This window comes from Crocodylus siamensis, chromosome 13 (assembly GCF_052110815.1).
Source record: "Crocodylus siamensis isolate JL-2025a chromosome 13, ASM5211081v1, whole genome shotgun sequence".
Classification (NCBI taxonomy): domain Eukaryota; kingdom Metazoa; phylum Chordata; order Crocodylia; family Crocodylidae; genus Crocodylus; species Crocodylus siamensis.
In genome coordinates this window covers 36,556,318-36,576,865 of record NC_143407.1, presented here as the reverse complement: position 1 = coordinate 36,576,865, position 20,548 = coordinate 36,556,318, and the positions used below count along the sequence as shown (strand labels likewise).

The 20,548-nt window shown below is 39.9% G+C and overlaps 1 protein-coding gene across 5 annotated transcripts in view; it reads right to left on the bottom strand.

The window, feature by feature from the left end:
* NCOR1 (nuclear receptor corepressor 1) overlaps positions 1-20,548 on the bottom strand; it is a 98,537-nt gene that overhangs the window by 29,827 nt on the left and 48,162 nt on the right. For 4 of the 5 annotated variants that reach the window (XM_090025790.1, XM_090025791.1, XM_090025792.1 and 1 more), the window contains exons 15-20: positions 13,548-13,678; positions 12,762-12,979; positions 8,765-8,827; positions 5,543-5,682; positions 4,624-4,750; positions 1,809-2,364 (exon numbers count right to left, since the gene is read on the bottom strand). In XM_090025790.1, coding sequence (XP_089881916.1) covers positions 1,809-2,364; positions 4,624-4,750; positions 5,543-5,682; positions 8,765-8,827; positions 12,762-12,979; positions 13,548-13,678 — 1,235 coding nt within the window. Of the gene's footprint in view, positions 1-1,808; positions 2,365-4,623; positions 4,751-5,542; positions 5,683-8,764; positions 8,828-12,761; positions 12,980-13,547; positions 13,679-19,308; positions 19,414-20,548 lie in introns of those variants that run through there. The other variant, XM_090025794.1, reaches the window with a different exon arrangement.

The window sequence follows — 20,548 nt, the reverse complement described above, 5'->3', positions numbered from 1 at the left end:
AAGGCTGGTGATAAAATCCAGTACAAGATATAAGATTAATCTTAAAAAGTGATTGCTTGTTTAAACCCAAGAGGAAGCTGCATTCTGAACCACTGCCTAAAGGACAGGACATCTCTTACAAGTTAGGACTTACTAAGTCCTGGGGTGCAGGAAGTATTAACAATGCCCTATTGATCATGCCAGCACTTCCTGGAGAACTGGAAGAAGAGTACTAATACAAATACTTTCTACTGCATTTGCAAAACACCCTTCCCTGCCGATTCTATGCTCCCTGGGTTGCAATTACCATCTGAAGTTCAGCAAAACTTCTGTCACTATTTTGCCTAGCAGGAGATCCAAGTCATGGAGGAAGTCCAGGTCTCTCTGCCTTCAAGCTGCCAGTGCTTACTACATTAAGAATTATCTCCTGTACGAATGAGAAGCCATAATTCTCTTCCACAAAGGGGGAGATGAACGCTCCATTCCTGCTACTCTCCCAAACTAATGAACATTACAAAGATCATATCAACTAAATTTTTCTCATTTGTGCAGAGAAATACTTCACAGTGTAACTACAGTGAGAATTCTTGCGTTGTCTTTGCTGATGGATGTGGGATGTTTACAGACTTTCCAAATTACCACTTTGGTCTCAAGGCGGCTCGCTGCCTGCCTTAACTGATTTTTAAACAATAGCTGTGCTGTGCACCAGAAAGGCTTGGGGCAGCAACAGCCCCCACCTCTCTCCCTCCTCCCTCAAGAGTGGGCACAGGATTACTCATGGAGAATCACACCAAGAACATCTCGTCTTTTTCTTTCTGGACTGGAAAGTTGTTCTCATTGTTTTCAATGACAGGTTATCCTTTCCAAGGAATTGCTTAACATGTAAGCATATTCCATTTTCTGAACTGATTCCCAAATGGCTTTGTTTCTTTCCTTCTTCAGCTTTCCAGATAGGAGTGAAATTTTGCTGGCTGGCTATCCATAGTGTATTTCCACGTAATTTGGTTACAATTTGTCTTGAGAAAGATAGACACTTTGCCTGAATCCACTTCTTTCCAAAAGCCCCTCTACCAAGGCATTCAAGCTACCTGCAGAATCAAGCAATGCTGCCACTGATGACACTCAGACATTTCCAAAAGTAGAAACTGGAACTGTCTAAACCCTACTTAAAATCTGGTTTTCCATTAGACTATAAAATAGGGTTGGTATGCTCGCAAGTGCTCAAGCCCTCAAAGACATGGAACAAAGAATGCCTTAAAACAGAGGCTGTTACTAAACCCCAAGTTCATAAACTATTTGAATCCTTTAATGTGTGTAAGCTGCACGCTGTCATTAAAAACATGTAACTGGAAAGTAAGAGGTACCTGTAAAAATCTATTAAACATTTGTCTCTCAGATACTATGGTAAGCACTGCAAGAGTTTTAGCATATCAAAGTTAAAAAAGTAAGCTAAAGACACAGCCTAGCCCAAATCCTACTTCAGATGTCTGTGACAGAAGGCAGCCAATGACCTAAGCCACTACATACATTCAGAAAAATACTTTTTCAGAACTGGAATATATCTTAGAGCAAAATAAGGAACATTTTCGGTTTATGCTGTCACCTTTCACTGCTACCGCTCTTCTACTTCCCTCTCTGCTTGTTCATACATTGTGATTCTGTAAGTCTTCCTCCCTTGCATGTAAAATTTCACTTCTTAGAGCCAATGCCATTCCATGGGCTTAATAGGAACACGTGGCACAGAAAATTCAGAAAGCTTTAACAAGGCCCTGGCAAGACAGCCGAGACCAGCTTCATGCTATCACTGAAAAAAGCATAATTAAACTCACCTTTGTCTTTCAGGTTCTCCATCAACATCCTCATCGGCACTACACGTGGCGCTCGAATCATTGTCTGAATGGGTTTCCTGTCTTGCTGTAGCAGACTGCTGTGTGAGACTGAAGTCCATTTCCTCAGGTTCTGACTTTTCCTTGGGTTTCTCCATATCCCTTTCTTTGGTTTCACTTTCTATTTTCACTTGAATATTTTCTGGTAACCTCATTTCAGTGTCTATAGGCTCTGCTTTGGTATGCACTGGAAGGTTAAGCATAGGTTTAACTTCAGCTGCGTGGCTTCTATTGTCCACCTCCATAGGCTCTCCCACCTCATTATTTATTTCTTCTTTAACCTGCGGCTCAGAGTTCTGAGTTTCAGCTGTTTGCGTGCACTGGGTTGCTGCAGAAGGGGAGGCACTGGGTGCAGTTTTAATGGCAGATTCCTGCTCTGCTGCTGTCTCGGTGGTGATTCTAGAAACAGTGCCCTCAGACACAGCATCTTCACTAGGTTTAGCAGCTTCTGCTGGTAAAGGAGATGGAGCGCTCTCTGTATCTGAGCTGTTTTCGGCACCTGAAAGACATGGTTCCAGCATAAGCTCTCAGAAGAGTTAACAACCAAAAGTGTAGCAGTTGCCCCAAAAGTTCCAATAAGCCGATGAGGCCCCTGCTCCAAAGAGTTTACCAACTGCTTGAAATAACAAAGGGATAAGCGAACAGAAGGAACAGTTTGAAGAGGAAGACTGGAATCAGAACGCCAAGGTTAGATAACGAGGCCCTGATGAGCAGAACTCCTTATGCAGAATCTCAGTACTTCATACAGCCCTCTTTGCATGATTTAGGTAGGTCTCAGCACAAACTAAAGTATAGCATGGTGGAGCAAAACTTTAATGAATTAAGTATGTATATTTTACAGGCCTCAGAGGAAGAGCAGAGCGTTAATTTTGAGTAATGTTTGCATAATTTGCAAACAAGTCTAACCAGTTAATTTTCATGGTATATAATTACCCTCATCTCAAACTTATTTGAATTTTAGGCTTTAAGAATCTTAGGCTACAAGCCACAACCTTAAAAATTGTTCCATTCCATGACTTGACATCCTTCTAGAATTGGCATCCATCCACCAAAACAGTGTGCAACACAAGCAGTCTGCTATTGCTTTTCATGCAGCAAAAGGAGACTGTTAGTCATGAAAGCAATGCCTATTGTGGCTACAGGCAAACAAAGGCCCTTTAATCTATAGCAGGAAGTACACGTCAGCATCACTAATATTTTGTGCCACTTCAAAATGAAGTTTAACTATTCAGCTTTCACCCTAGTAATTCTATCCACTTTGTATGACTTAACTGTATCATAAATAGCCTCCAGATTAAGAAACTTTGATAAAGTAAACTAAAAATGGTTAGGGAAAACTATGGTTGCATAATAAAACACAGATTCTACTCAGGAGATTCATGTTCAAGATAAGCACACTGATTAAAATCACTTCAACAAGAAATATTTAAGCTTAAATATAACACACTTCCACAAACTTTTGGTATTTTTTAGAAAGCAACTACATGCCTTTCCCATTCAGAGGATGTTTCCAATGAAAAGGAAACCGAATTCTGTACAGCCAACCATGCAATTCTAGTTAACTGAAAGGTTCAAGGTTTCTAACCTATCATTCATTATATAACTTTTTATAGACAAGGTATTCACCTATGGCTTATGGTTATGCCCCCAAAGGAAAGAAGTCGCAGGGGATGCGTCTACATATGCGCTTTACTGTGGAGCTGACCAATTAGAAAGCATCACAGTCTACATTTGTGCTCATATTAGGGCACAGTAAATTCAACTAACTCTACCGTAGGAGTTAATTGTGTATACAATGACTGGGGCTGGCTAGTCCCACACTGTAGCACCATCATGGCCCAGCCAGCTCCTGTCACCCAACGCTGCAACCCAGAGCCTGGGGCTGACCCACCCCACTTACCCGAGCCTGCTGCCAGCCCAAGGCTGCTCCACCCTAGCTATAACTGCTGCGGTCCCAGGTGCACATGTATATGCTGCACCTGGGAGCCGCTGACACTGGTGTGAACTGCGCCGGAGTTCATTGCTCCATGCTAATTGTGCATGTAGATGCACCCAAGTTTTAATAAGCGTGTTCACGGAGAGGGGTTTTTTAACATGGTATGCTAAACAGATAAGTAAAGCATAAAGATCCACCAATTCTCACCACTTAGATCCTCTCCACTAATTATTATTGGCTGTCTTTCAATGAATTATGCAGACAGCAGCATGAGATACTACCCTAAACTTTCTGATTCAGTTTAAGAATTTACTGGACGGTTCTATATAAGGGTGGCCCATGCCAAACACAATGGCAGGTCTCTGATGTTGAAAAGTTGCAGCCAGAACAAGGAGCTGGTAGCTGCCTGCCTGCTTGCAGCCTTTCTGAGACCAGTAACCAGTTAAAGACTAGAAATCTTGATTCTCCATCATTTTAAATGGGCTGTTCACTCAGGCACATGCTGTAGTACACTTTACTGGTAGGGTAGTAAAGGGCTTCTCAAAATGTTACATATTAGTAACAATCTAAAATGGTTTAATGCCAAAAGCAAGGGTCAGAAAAGATCAGGGCCAGTCAGAAAAAGATACAGTAACAATTCCACCTGCTAAAATCCAGGTCAAAAGTAGAAATTGAAAAGCCAGTAGACTATTTTAATGCAACAAAGTGCAACTTTTGGGTTACTGAAAACAACAACTTTTGCAGGTGACCAATAGGACTGCCAACTAAAATGTAGGACCATTTTGGCACAAAAAAGGAGCTTCTTTCCAACTTAACTGTTACCTTCACTGTCTTCCGGATTTTCTTCTTCATTGGATGCTTCAATATCTTCATCCTCCTGAGCTGACACAGTTGATGCCACACTTTCACACTGAGATACATCCCGTTCTTCACGGGGCCGTCGTGAAGACTGTCAGAAAGATGTGACACTTACTTCATTTTTTCTATGTCCATATATTAATTTTAAATGCATTGTACTCTCCATTTTATAATAGATTTCAAAGAAAGAATCTCCTCATTAGCAATGATCTTTTTCTGCATTGATCCACACATTGATTTAACTTCAGGCTATACTGTCAAGGCCAACGAAAATGCAGCACTGCCAAATGCATAAAAGCTTTTAGATACTCAAAATTAGAAGTTATTTTGCTTGTTAGCATCCTTAAGTAACTCCCACTGTGTCAGCAGGTAATCTATTGTAATCTACTCATACAGCTAAAGGCAGAATACAGCCTTATGGCAGACTGCAAAAAGCTGCCAATTTTGGCCTAGCAATGTTCCCTCAGTGCAGCATAGCTGCTATTTACTTCAAGGGGAATAAATTCCACCAGCTAGGTATGCAGAAGCCTTCAACCACTAGACTTCAAGTGGCTATCTTGACCCTTTATGCACTCTTGGTGCTGGCTGTTTAACACTCGCATGTTCCATACCATAGGCCTTTCCATGCACACACACAGCCTATATACACAAAGCTCATGAAACATGCTGGGATTTCAGATCAAATGTCGTATGTGGATGATGCAGACTATTCTCCTGCATCTTTAAAAAAACAAAACAACACAAAAACAAGCCAAGCTGGTGTGACCAATACCTCTGAACTGTCTATCTGAAAGGGTACTGGTCAGCAGCATGAGCAGCAGAAGAAGCCTCAATGAGTTATAGATTAATCCCAGCTCTCCCCCTAAAACCTCTGTTTACTCACTTTCTGCTTGTGCTGCTGAAGGAGGTTGTCCAGATTATGTCTCCTTTTGTAGTTGAAGTAGAAGTTTTTACACTGAGCTTCACTTTTAGTTCCAACCATTTTGGCAATTGCCGCCCAATTGCGACCATGTTCCACTAATCCTGTTTAAACAAATCCAAACTTAACACTTATCAAGCTAAATAATCAAAAAAACTGAGAAATCAAATAAACCAAACAAAAATACCATGCCAAAAAACAAAGAGACTAGGAAACAGTGAGTTTAAAAAGTGCTGCCTTTAAATGACCTTTATCATGACCACATGTGGGAAGGGTGGCATATAAATCTAAAAAAAAATCTTGTAAAAAATTTTTTTTTATAGTATATACTCAATCCCTTATTTTATAACATTTGATAGCAATGAAATACAACCTTTCAATAACTGATTCAGTACTGAACTGTTAAGCTCCCTCAACATTTATGACATGCTTTTGCTCAGCACACTTATCACTTGGCATATGTGATACTAGCGCATTGAGGAGGAGTTGGTTTTGTAAAATATGTTGGAGAATATTTTTAGCCTGTCAGGTAGTTCATAAGAACGTGCTGAGAACGTCTTTGTTTCACAGCCATTTTAGTCTGTCTTTGATAGAAATGACATTACTTAGTTGCCCAGAAAATGGGCGATAGCTGCTGAAGCAGAGGAAGTCAGATTAATCATTTAAGCAATTCTTAATGGATAATAAATACAACCCTACTAAACAGATTTAGGGGCTGTCTATGTTGTCAGTTTAAATAAAGTCATGCCATGTAGAATTTTACATCTAGTCAAGACAGAAAACTAGCCCTTATATTGCATATATTTTGTTCCTGTCAGCTCTACATTGAGAAGTATTTTACGGTGACTGGTATTGGTCTCATCTTCCAGACAATGAAACAGAAGTGCAGCAAGAAGTTCAGACTGTGCAAAAAGTCAAAGTCAGCGAACAACAGCTGTGACTAAAACCCCAAGCCTGATTCCCAGTAGACACTGGTTCATGCTGTCTCCCCAGTTAAAGTTCATCTGATTTTTCCTGGGACATAAAAAAGACCCCAATGCAACACTATGACCACCTCAGAGAAAGTACAGCTACTCCTCACTTATCATTGTAGTTACGTTCTTGAAAACCGTGACTTTCAGCGAAACAATGTTAAGCGATTCCAGTTATGTCACAGTAGTTACCTTAGTGCAGGCAGTGGCCAAACAACGTTATAACTGAACACTGAGCGACTTTAAATGAGTATGTTCTCTAACAGGTCAGCAGCGTAATAACAAAACAACGTTAACCGGGACGACGTTAAGTGAGGAGTACCTGCAGAAGACTCCCATAAAATAGCAGTAAAGGGTGCAGAAGCAGGGAAGAAAATGAGAAATTTGCAATGGCATCATTAGTACTTACAGACTAAATATACTTTGAGTTCAGTCTTGGAAGCACATTTACTTTTAATTAAGCTAGTGTTATTACATATTTTAGCTACAATCCAAAAGGTACTAGTGATTAAAGAGTTAACTGGCAATTTAAATGATTTTGAAAGCCTGAGCCTGCTGTGTCTCTCCCCATTTATAAATACCAAGATGACCTTGGTAGTCTGACTACAAGATAAGTACACATCAAACAAATTACCTAGTCCCTTCTAACTTCTTGCTTCTGAAAAAGTCAAGTACAAAACACTTGCAACAACTGCATGTAAACATGTGCACAATGCTACTTCAGACAACATTAAGAAACAGATATCCAAGATTCAAAATTTAGAAAAGGGTAAACTTTCTTGGGCTGATTTGTGGCTATGCCTAGTCACGTAAAAAAAACCCAACAAAAACTTTTACAAAATCTTTGAAAGGTAGTTTTTTGTATTACAGCACAGAGTTATACATACCTCCCTCCAAAAATGAAGTAAAAATCAAAACCTAACAAGAGTTGTTCTAAGCTTCACATCCACTAACATAACTACTCACTTCAATGTTCTTTTTAAAAGAATTTTAAAAAAACACTTTCTTGACTACACAAAAGAAGAGTGACACAATGTTCTTATAAAAGGCAAAGTCAAAGTTTCAAAAGCTCTCATTAACCAGCTTCTACATTTAGTTGACAATGGTTAGGAGAACTGTTCTTTCTGATGTAAAAAGTTCTTTACATCATACTAGGCCCCTGCCAAGAGTATGACTAAACTGGCAGTCCTCAAAAGAAAGTAGCCTCATTCATTCAAATACAAAACTAATTTGAAAAGCTATATTCTTAATGAACCCATATAAAATAGGTCACTAAAATTTGGATTAGATTTTCTTTTAAAATTCCCCTTTAGGGACATTTTAGTTGCACCTGAATTAGCATAAAAATGTTGCTTAGGGTCTCACACAGCATCTATTTTAAATGCTCAGAACTTGGACGCAATTTGCAAACAGCAGAAACAATGTATATTAGGCAATGGCAGAGAAGCAATTTTTATTTTAGTCCGAGGGTTATACAACACTTAAAAGCCTGGATGAGTAAAGGAATATGTAGGCCTGACTAAGAATTAGTGAAATCCTAAACTTGAACGTGTGCATACTGAAGTCTTATTTGAACAGCATATTTAAAACGCTTTCTGTAGGATGCATGAACATTAGTTTTCAGAAGAGCTGAATTTTGCCAACCCTTGCAAAATGTTTAGCACAGAGTAACAGAGGAGCAAAGGAAACGACCAGGTCCTACAAGAAATCCTCTACTGCCTGCTCATAAATACTTCAAACCTAAGTCCCTGCTGTAGCTAACAGCTACCACTAAGTTTTGCTAGAATGCAAATTACACACACAAACATGTTGTGGTGAGTCAAAATGTAAATTAACACTTCAACTAAAGGAACTAAATCTCCTGGAAATGGTATTTATGTAGCTTATAAAAAAGAATACTTGGTATTTATACACATTTCAGATAAAGTTTCATTGACATTAGTTTCGGAATTTATACATGGTCTTTGGAAAATGGTTTTACACCAAACCAAATACAGCTTTAGCTGTTTGGTGAAATCAAATAGCTCTCTGAGATCCATGTCCCACAAAAAAGTTACAATCAGCATGATTTTTACTGGCACGGATATTTCCTTCCCAAGAAAAAAAGCCTCTTTTCAAATAGCAAAAGGTTAGAGTTCTGTTGCATTCATTCCAAGTAGTGCTACTAGGCCAAATTAATGACCAGCAGCAAGCATCAATGCTTCAGAAGGTTTACCTTTTTTAGCAACTTCCATTTCTTCTTCTGTCCAGCGGGAGGTCTCCACAGGTTCTGCAGAAGCTGAAACAGCAAACAGCAGATCCCATCAGACAGAGAAAACACACAAAAACCCAAGATTTGCCCTTTCAGCACCAATCACACCTCTCATAATCTATTAATCTGTTTACATTAAGGTCTGTTCAAGCCACTCTAGGAGAGTCGCCTGTGACGCTGGCCGGCAGTCAGGTTCTATCACACCATAGCAGACGTGCTGAAGGAGCCTTCATGTGCCCAAGCAGAGAAAAACATTACACCTAGAGTCGCTCAAAATATTTACCTCTATCAAGGAAGATTTCTACATAAAGCTGTACATCATTCATAACCTAATATGCCAAATTCTAATGCTTGTACACAAGGTTCACCAGACTCGTAAACAGCTACTGAAGAACAGCATGCTCTGGTATCCTGGGTGTACCACTTGTTTTCCCCTAACACAACCCATTTCCTTCTAAAATCTTCTGTCTAATACTGCATTACAGAGGGCAATAACGTTCTTACAACACATCTCACACTGTAACATTTTTCACAGGAAGCAGAAACCCACTAGCAAATCCAATATCATTCTGGATTACCTCCATTTCCAAGATACACACTGAAGTATTACTGTAGTACAATACATTTATGTAACATTATTTGGGAGTCTTTTATCCTTCCAACATCCAGGCAATGTAAGCAAATACGTATTATCCCAAATTTATGACTGGAGTGACAAATCTTAAAATGACATAGCCTAGGCCAAAACATAAGCCATTAGGCAAGTCTGAAAATGTAATGCTTCCAGGTCTATGTTTAAACCCCTAAGATTCCACTGCTCTATTTCAATCATCATACAAGATTTCTAGCTACCAAAAACAGTGTTATATTTATTTCCTGTCCGTAAGTATCCAGACAAGTATGTACCTTTTTCAAAAGAAGTCAAAGGTTGACCTTGTGTCCCTTGCGTAATAAAGGGTAACCTACATAACACTGTGAACTCCTGAACTCACAAAATTATTTGCTAATGCTTAAAGTTACACATAAAAACAAAAGTTTTGGACGTTATTCTGCCAAGTGCCATGTTAATATTATACTAAAGAAAAACTAAGCACAGTCTTTGTACAAGTACACTGCCAAAAATGTCAGTGATAGTTACAGGTCAAGGGTGCTTATTTGCATTTTGTTTTAAGCATGATGTTTCCATAAAATGATTCATTCTCACAGAGCCCCTAACTGCATATATGGGTAACTCAAATCAACTAGAAATACTTCCAATTAACAGATGGGAGAAACAGAAGCATGAGAAGGTGACGACTGGTCCAGAGTTACATAGCAGGTCATGGCAAACTAAAAACACTCATCTGACTTCCAGTCTAGTGACAAATGTGCCACAGCAAACCGCCTTCCAAAGGCTACAGAGTAGAAAGCCAACATTAATTGGAAATATAATTCCAAGTGGAAGGAGACAGGGTAGTGAGAAGTGCTGAACTCCAGAAGTTCTGGCTGCCATGTCACTGTGCCGAGACCAAAATGGCTCTTGAAATACCAAAGTCCCTACCCTCTGACAACAGAAGGGAACACTTCAAACTTAAAAGCTAAAACCCAAAAATGCTCATAGCACTAAAATAAACTAATGGTGATAAATATATGAAGCATTTAGTGGTTTTTTTGGGTTTTTTTTTTTTTTTTATAGCTGTAGACAACACAGCTAGAACGCAAGGTTCTTCCTGGAGTCTTTTACAGTAAAGAGTGCAGCAGTTCTTTACATTAAAGGTACTGCATACGGCAAGTCAAACATGCAATATTTGCTTCTTCAACGTGAGACGGGAACATTTCCAGCTTCTCTCTGTACAACTATCCATATGTTTGTCCTGATAAATCATAATCATAAAGAAGTTCTGTACATTTTGTCAAGTCTTGTTTGGCTCATTAGATTCTGGAACATCTGATGGACGTTATGTAGGTACTGTGAGGGATTTTGTAGAACCTATCTTCTATTCATTTTTGTAAGTCTATTTGAATGCTATATCATAAGATACTACTGAACAGATGAGAAAAGGGGGGGAGGAGGGCCCCCAAAACACACCTAAGCATATTGCGCAGGGAGAAAAAAGAAAATTAAGACCAAAAAACCCCACAGATCCAAATCCAGGATGCTATAAAGTATTTAAAAGGGACTTTTGAGGAATGGGCCATGAAACTTGTTCTCCCACATTCATGTCCTAGATATGAATCTCCTGCTCACCCAGACAAACCACCACAAGCAAAGGAGAAAAATAAAAGAAAGTAAAAGCTTAGATTAGTCTAATAAAACAAATGGGAGACAAACTGCAGCTACAGCAGTTCACAGGGCAAAGTATTCTCCACCTCCTTTATCTCTTGAGATTTGATGTCATTCAGGTCTAATACTGCTCTGAATGGTCTTTAACCACTGTAGACAGCTCAGGTTCTTTAAAGAATAGAAGCCTCCTCCACATTCTTGCTCCATCTGTTAAATTTAGCGCATGCTATACAGGGCCTTAGCAGCACACAATAGGAGCCAGCGAGACAAACAGATATAGTACGAATAGGGCAGAAGATAATAGTTGATTCAAAACAGTTAAAACCTGTATGTGGAAGTTCACTGTCCTAGTTCTGGAAGAAGGGGAAAAAAGGAGGTCATACCTGCTGAGAAAAATGTACGTGGCAAGCTTTGATGTTTATAGTCTAATGAACACTCGCTCACTTCCTTTAATGGGCTCTTTTATGAGGTTCAGGCTGCTCAAGCAATACCCAGACAGATTTGCCAAAAGCTCTGGTGGCACAATCAGTACACGAGTGGTGCACACCACTCCTTCCAAGCACTCAGCCCAAAAGCTGTCAACAGAAAGTTTGCACCGAGGGGAGAATTACCTCTGCTCTTGTGGATAATTATTTACTATCTGCAAACTAGTGTACAGCTCAAAGTAATCTCTTGATAGGGAGACAGCATGTAACAGACCCATACCTTTTGTTGACAGCTGCCACCTTAAAGTCCCTTTAAAACAATTTCTCTTCTACTTGCAAGAACTTCCAAAATAAAGACCGTACACCTAACGAACAAGTCTGTATTTCTAATACAGAAAACACATGTGCCTCTTTACCTCCTTGTTCCTGCACACCCATGCATTCAGAGCAGGAACACGCACACCTCTAAGAAATACAGATAGCTACAAGACCCTCTATACTATCTAAAAGTGTGCCACAAAAGTGCTTCTTTAAAAAACACACATTCCCTAGATACAGACTAAGACAAACTTACAGAAGATCCATTCTATGCTATAACAATTTTAGGCAAATCAAATTCCAGGTCTATGTTGCATGGTAGTAACTACATAGGGCAGTGGTTCTCAAACTTTTTGGATCTGAAACATCCCACACTGGAGCAGAGGAACCCCTCTATAATTTCTGTGAACTGAACGGCATGCAATTTCAAAAACTAATTTTTTTAATTACAGTGCTTACCTCTTGGCAACAGGGGTGGGTAAGGGAGTGGGGAAATCCTCCAGGCAGAGGCAAGCCTGAGCCTGTGCTTATCTACTTATCTCCTCACACCTTGCTTATCTCCTCAGACCTTGCCGTACCCTTCAAAAGATGCAGCACCCCAGGGCACCTTGGTTGAAAACCAGTGCTCTACAGACTAGGGCATTCAAACAGATCCATATCAACACAGTGTTCTGCCTGAGCCTTTAGCTAGTAAGTTCTAAATACCATGATTCCTGCCACATAAGAACGAACACAAACCATCTGTAATCTGATTTTGTTCACAATGCTCACTGTTTAGCTTCTGGATGTTTGAGAAATACTAGCTAGCAGTTCTGTCTGTGAGCGTGTGAATAGTAAAGAAGGTATTTCATTGATAAAAAACGGCAGCGTGCTGCATGTGTGACAGAATGGCCTTAGCTTGCTTATGTGCCCTGCTGCCGGATGGACCCCAAAGTATTTTATAAATATTGCTCACAAGGTTCTGGCGGCGGTGGGAGAGGAGGCGGTGGTTCTTCAGTAGCAGCAGCTGCAGCAGCATTTGCAGCCGCAGCTTCGTTTGTCATTGACCTGGTGATCCTGCCCTTACGGCGGCCTTGGCTGTTGGCAGTCTTTCGTCCCCTAGGAGTTGCTTGCTCCCTTTCCTCAGTTTCTTCTGGGGCAACTTCTGTTTTGTCCTTCTCTTTGGTGTTCTCTCTAGAGAGAAAGCAAAAATTAAGAAGGATTCAGAGACCTTAATGAAAAATATTCTTCACAGGCAGATATTCACGAAACTAGTCTAAGAACTGCAGGTCAGCTCACTTTTCAGTTCCAGCTGAAAGAATAATCATACAGCAATTTAACAGTGAAATGGGATCCCCTTTTTTCAAAAGTTAGAACTCCTATTTAAAAATAAAACGTGGTCATGCTCCATTGTTGACTCTTAAAAAAATCCATTATTTTTGTACTGCTGGTACAAAAATATGGAAAGTAGCAGCACCAACAGCAAGCAATGTAAACGATAAACTTCGCAAGGCAAGAAAAATCACATTAAACCTGTGGGATTTTCCATGTGTCTGATTAGCTAAGAGTATAATCAGCACAAATAGGCTTTATTTCTTTTTGAAGACAGCATTAAATTAACCCTAACCGAGGACAGTTAACAGACGATTTCACTGTTATATTCACTGAATCTATGTAACGCTAATTTCCTAAACAAATGAGAAAAAAAACTAGAAATGCCTGCATTAGAGAAAGTAAGTGCATTCTCACTAGGTATACTCACTTAGATTCCTCCTTCTCATCCTTTTCCTCTTCATCTTTCTTTTCTTCCTCTCTTTTCTCTGTTTTTTCTGCTTTCTCTTCTTCTACTTTTTCTTCTACTTTTTCTTCTTGGGAAGGACGTGCAATTTGTTGCTGAAATAAAATAATATTTACATACTAGGATTCTGCAACACTTGATTGTGCAGAAGAGATGTAATTTTGTCTGAAGAGAAGTACCAGAGATACCCATGTTGATGGTAACTCCTTTCCTTCGATATGATTTTGCATTAGACAGTACAATTTACAAATAAACTTTAAAAAATTAGGTTTAGATTTCAAAAGGTTTACAACTGGGATATATCTCTATTTGCAAATTAAGAATATAAGGAAATGGTCTAAAGGAAAAAAAAGGCCACTTGGCATAAAAACAATCTGCTGTAGCTTTTAAGTTTTCAATCGCCACATTTTAATGTATCCTTCAGTCCTTCTCAATATGCAACTTTTCTCTTATGCCTGTTTGTCTCTTCAACAGTATTTCACTACTGCACTTAACTCTGTAGATTGCAGGGACATACTGCCTCTCAGCTGAATAAGGATAGTGATGAAACATACTGTACACACAAATTATTCTTCACCTAATGCTCACTGATAAATGTGCGTTCCACATGAGCAACACAGTAGCTTTGTATTCATCAGCACTATGGTTTTCTGCATATGAAATCTGAAAATAAACAAGGTTTTAAATAATTCCTTAAGTAGTAACAAAAATCAAATTCATGTAACAGAGTACATTAGTGCTTCTATCCAACAAACAGTAAATGTTATATTTTACAACTCAGATATTTTATTAAAAACTATCCACAGATCTAATCCTCATTCTCAGGGCAGTCAGTTGGATTAAATGAGTATAAATAACTACTTTAGAAATCTCTTAAGAAATGTCACATCATGTACAGCTATGTTAAACACTTGAGAAGGACAGATCTAACTCATAAGGAGGTGTAGCAGGATGACCAGCAAAGGCTTGTAACAGACTGCACACTCCAGGGTAGAGGAGTTTGCAGGCTTGTGGAGGATGACAGCCAGCTGCAGGCAATCAGGAGTGATTGCAGGCTGCCTAGAATTGGACCAGCTGCAGAGGCTAATTAGCCACCCCACAGAATGCTAAAAAGGTCCTGAGAAGAGGAGACAGAGGGAGGGGGGGGGTCGGGCTAGCACTGGCAGACTGAGCCAAGGACTCATCCATGGTCTGGTAAGAGACCTAGTGTGGCAAGGCTGGAGAAAGCAGCACTGCAAGGCTATGAGACAACACATCTGAGTGAGAGAAGGAAGGCTGCTCTGTGGTGCAAAGCTAGCAGCACCTTCTCAGGGCCTAGAGAGACTCCAGGACTGCAAGTTCCCCTCTGTGGACTACATTTGGTGTGTTGTTGACCACTGATTGGAGTAGGATGCTTCCTACAGAGCAAGTGTGTCCAGCAGACAAAAGACTATTTGCACTAAGCAAATCCCTGAACCCACTACAGGAGGCACCTACCTACATTGGGGTGAGATGAAGGGGTTTTATGGCATGCAGAGCCACTTTTATAGGCATTTCACAGCAGCCTTGCCACTGATTGGCAGAGGGCTGCCCTTCACATGGTCCTGCCCCTCGTTGCTGACTGGCTGCTCCCCTGTATGCTGCTCCACCAGCTGGTGCCCCCAGAGCCCCAGCTGCCTGTGAGACCCCTGGCTCCCACTGGGGATCCAGCACTTTATATTTAGTAAAGTTTGTTTGGTTTTGACTTCCTTTTTAAATGTTTTATTTGGGGAGGTTATTCTAAGGGAAATCATGGCAAATGCCACTTTTCACAGCAATTGTGGAAGCCGTTTTTACCGTTGCTGTGAAAGTGCAATCTAAGTAGGTTCCTACATATAAAATTCCTTTAATGTATTTTTTCAGTGAGGAAAAAACATTCTACAAACTAATTCATGTTAACCAAGGCAACTTAAGTGTCAAAGTAACTACTAATAGACCCCTTATCTCTGTACAACTCAGCTCAAAATGGGCATTAATGCAGTGTTAAGCCAGCCTAACTTTTCCAATAAGCCTCAGGTGGGCATCTGCTTCTGCGACAATAGTAAGTTATTTGCTCTAATCATAGTAACACATTATTAATGTAATGCAGCAACTTGTTTGTTGACTTAACTAAAATCATAGGTTCAAGAATTTATTGCATACTAATCCTTAAATGAGTCTCAGTATTTGAACAAAGATTTATTCTTCTGTTTCAATGCTTTCTTGGGGTCCTAAAACACATCACAGAATTCAACTGTATCTGATCCTTCCTGGAGTTGTTCTAATTCAAGCCTTTCTAATCCAGTTATTTTTCCTCATTTACCCAACACTACAGTCAGTTATTCTGCAGCAATCGAGACTATCTATATTCAGGTTGCACATAATTATATTTGTGCAACTCTACTGCAACCAGCAGAATAGCAACAGGTGCTGAAAATTCCCTCTCTCCTATATGGCAGCAGCAGCTTCAGTTTTTTAATGAACTGATATTCCCACTGGTAGCCTGACAAAACCTGAAGAGATTTCAAAACCACATCCCCCCCCCCCCCCGCGCACTTTAAAAGATACTATTTTACTCTTAAGCAAATGATTTCCTACAGCAACTTCCACTGTCGCCTGGGTGTCACCCAAACTACCCCACATAATGAAACCGTGAAGGAGGCAGCCTCCTGCACTAATCTTCCAGTTCTTATCTCTGTTACATCACAGTTACTCTCACAAGTCAGATTTTGATTTGGCTCAAAACATGCTGCTTCTGCGTACACAATATGATTCTGAAATGCTGCCTACACTTTGGTAACTAAATTTTTTTTTTTAATTTTGTCCATACCAAATCCTGCTAATTATTTTCATGTTTGTGTATGAAGAAATGTATTGTTTTGCAAACTCCAAGAGATGATCATTAGCTCATGCTATACTTTCTGAAATTAAGATTATACACTTTTTCTACAAAGACAGAGTTTCCTTCAACTGGGAAGCATTTGAGGGCACTCCAATAGCCTGTATTATCAAGGTAACCAGCCTGAATGATCACAATGGGCCCTTCTGGCTAGAAAATGTACCAAACCAACTGAAAAAAGTCAGAGAAGGAATTTGTGACACTCCTCCCCTGTACTGCCACCCAAACAAGAACTTGAACTTCCTTGCCTGGCGTAGTTGTTAGGAACAATCCAATATTTGCCAACTCTTATCACATGCTGTTGCCTAATGGGTTAAGGAACGCACAAAATTCTGATCTTTTTTTTTCTTTGTTTTGGGGGGGTGCGGAGGAGGATTATCCTAAATTAAGAAACATAACCTCAGTGTAGCTGGAAAAAAATAAAACCTTCTCAGCCATAGACTAATGCCCTTATGCTCTCCACTGTGTTATATGTAGCCTTTGTTACACAGCAATCTTAGGACTGAACATTCAGATCTGCAGTCAGGTAAAGCAGGGGAAACTAAACAGTTTATTTTACATATCTAAATTATTACATGTATATACTGCAGCATACCAATTCCATAAAATTTTAGAATTTGTATCTGTGCAACAGCTAAAATTATGTATCTCATGCCTGAGAACGTAAATGTGGTTATCAGAAAGGAATTCCCCTTCTCACAATGCAGAGGACTGGATACTTCCTATGTGCAACACGGGGTAGTTTATTTTTGGAAAGAGAGTTCAGTTTCTATCCAGAAACTTAGCAAAATGAACAGCTGGCTTATCTACCATGGCAATTTCTATTTAATATTTATTATTTGTATTGCAGTAGCACCAAGGAGTCTCAATGAAAGACTAGTCTTGCAATGTGCTGAACATCCTGCAAACAAATATAGCAAGAGACAGGTTTTGACTACCAGAGCTCACAGTCTGTACTTCCACCCTACCAATTTTTTTTCACACTGGAACACTGAATCTCAGGTTCTTCTCGTTGAAAATTTAATACTCTTCTATTTTACGTTAGGAGTATCAACAACAGTTGAAGACCGTTTGTAACTGACATGGTAGATTAAAGTATACTATACATAGTGACTTACACATGAAAACATCACACCATTGTTGATTAACACAGAAAAAGTGTCTAAGCAAAGTGCTCACAATGGAAGAGCAATTTCTTAATTGGTCTGTTCCTATGAAAAGCCACAGAGGTAGCTCATGCCTGTACAGTAGTAACATCTAGCTGTGGGTATTGTAAGCATGGGCATTATAAGCAAGCCATAAGAAATCTATTTTTGGAAACCTTGCAAAATTTACCAACGTCTAAAAATTTCCTCCTCGCTCACATCCACATAATTTGCAACACAGGCCAACTACTACTGATGGAGTGAACACTGTGAATGGTGCTTTCTCGGTGAAGTTCCAGCTCTCGTTTTGTAGAGTTTAACGTAAAACAATTTGGTGCTTGTTTACTACTGGCGATTGGCTCCCTCCTGTGCATATTCCTTTTTGTTTGGTGCAACCAGCCAATGGAGCACCTGCACAATCAGGTTCAAAATACCCACAACAGGGTAATGATGCACCAAATGAAAGGAAAAGACAGGCAAGAGACAACATCGGTATATGGGTCTGAGTAATACAGGTCTTCCAGTAATATTGTGTTTGCAGGCATATATGCATTACACAACATAGAGCATTATACTTCAGGAGCTTCCTCAAACGTTTGTTTTGGGAAGGGACTTGAAAATGAGGACCAGGGCAGAAAGCCAGAAAGGGCTGAGAGGAGAAAACTAATCACAGGGCTCTACATAAAAGAAACAAGTAATTTCATCTATAGACACTCCAGACCCAAGCATCAATAGGATGTAGCATTCAGTTTAACTTCCTTGTCTGCAAGATTCGAAGCACTCTGATACCACTAACTGCCCAATATGCTTTATTATCTCCTTTTGCAGATACAGGTTCACATTAGAAAGAAAAAAAAGTTGAGGTGGTGGTTTTCAACGTTTCTAAGTGTTAAGGTTAATCTACCTACGTCTTCCAGAAGTCCTCAGAGCAAAAGTTAGTGTGTTACAACAAACAGGTGCAACATAGCTACAGGATGGGTTTTGTTTTCTGTTGCTTTAATATACGACACTCTGCACGGATGGGTATACTTTGTTCTCTATCTAAATATATGGCAGAAGTTAAAAATATTTCTGGACTTAACTGCCTAAATATTTGCCAACTCTTGGAGAGAAAAGAAGGAAAAAAAGTTCCAGAAATTATTTTCCTAGAAGCCTGCATGTCATGTAGTTTGATTGCATTTCATAATGCTTTAAAATTCCCAAGAACAGGGATGGCAGCTTTCTGTCAATGCTACATGAACAAAAGTGAGCTTGAAAATCAAAAGCTTTTGACATTTCAGTAGTATAAAGAGTAGAAATACTAACTGCTAACCGTTATTTATAACCTCACCCTGCAAGTAATAACATCTCAATATTGGCATTAGCTGGTTATCCCAAGTATTCCTTTAACAAGATGTCAGTGAGACATGCCAAGGTAAGTGGCTTTGACTATACTAGATGTAACAGTCTGAAAAGAAAGAGTTAAAGTGTACTGCAGCTTCAGTATAAAGTGGATTTTATATAATTCTTCTGAAAACGAGTTGATCAAAAGCCCCAGTGCTTTTACCAGCCTAATTTAAGCACTGCACGTTGTCAACAACAGATCTTAAATCTGTTTTCCACAGTGAATGTATTTATCATGCAGACGCTTAAAGGCAGGTTAAACACAAACCTTAAACAGCTGAAGCCTCAGTCAACGACGTACCTGCACATTCATCTGTTGATTAAAATTTTTAATATCCACAGCAGGGGGTCAGGTTTTAATAAAAGTTAAGACTCAAAAGGACAAAAACCACAGCAGCACCATCGCATAGCTCCTTAGTAAGGGCTGCCTGACCCAGCAACGTGTTTATTCCAGGAAATTGTGTCATCCTGCCACTTAAGCTGGCTACAGAAGAGTTGCCCATCTCACATGCAAGCTTCTAATCTCTCCAGGGTTACTCAAGGTAATCCCCACTGAGCCGTGCTTGATTGGCTGTCACAGAAGTACAGCAAGTTTCTGTCTAGTCAGATCACTGGACTGTACCACCTGCTGCAAAGACATACTGGCTGATCCACAGACATGAGCTTATGCTGACAATGCAACTTGGCTATGAAAAAGAATACTCCCCTTACTGACCACTTCTCTCAGCCCCCTTTCAAATTTTTAGTTAAAAAAAAACTTACTTAAAAGATTGAGTATTCAGTCCTTCATAGAAGGTATACAGTGACATACACTACCCTCTTTGGCTAATATAATAAAGTATCCTTGGTGATATTATTTTTGTAGTTCTGCATTTTTCAACCCATGGGTTGTGACCCAAAAGCAGGTTACAAGAATATATGAAAGGATCATGACCAACTTTAAAAATGGATCAGCACGCTTTAAAAATTGAAGGGAGGAAAACATGGCTTTACCCTTGCAGGCTGGCAGAGTCCCAGCCTGCAAGGGGCTGCTTGGGGCTCCCCAAGTCCCACACACTGGGGGGCTCAGGATGGGAGGCAGCGGGTTGGGAGTGGAGGGCACTGGGTTGGGACTGGCCACTGATGTTTATAAGTGGGTCTTGGTACAAAAAAGGTTGAGAACCACTGTCCTAGTTGATCAGTTTTGCTGCCTAAACTGGTGGTTGTGAGCAAAATAAGTTTACAAGACTGCAGTAAAAGAAGGCAGACAACTCCTCCCCACCCTTCATCAAGGCACATAACATACTGTGCACATGGAGGAGAAAGTGTAGCACCCAAGCACTAAAAAGTCTGCGGTGTATCCAAGGATTCATTTAACTTATATGCATCACTTCAAAGAAAGATACCGGCAAGCTGGGATCCTATGATCCCTGCTGACTTCCTGCCCCTGGGGCAGGGGGCTGGACTCGATCATCCTCTGGGGTCCCTTCCAGCCCAAATGTCTATGAAGTCTATGAAGCTGGAAGTTCCCTAGTAAGCATCTGCTTTTTTTTTTTTTTTTT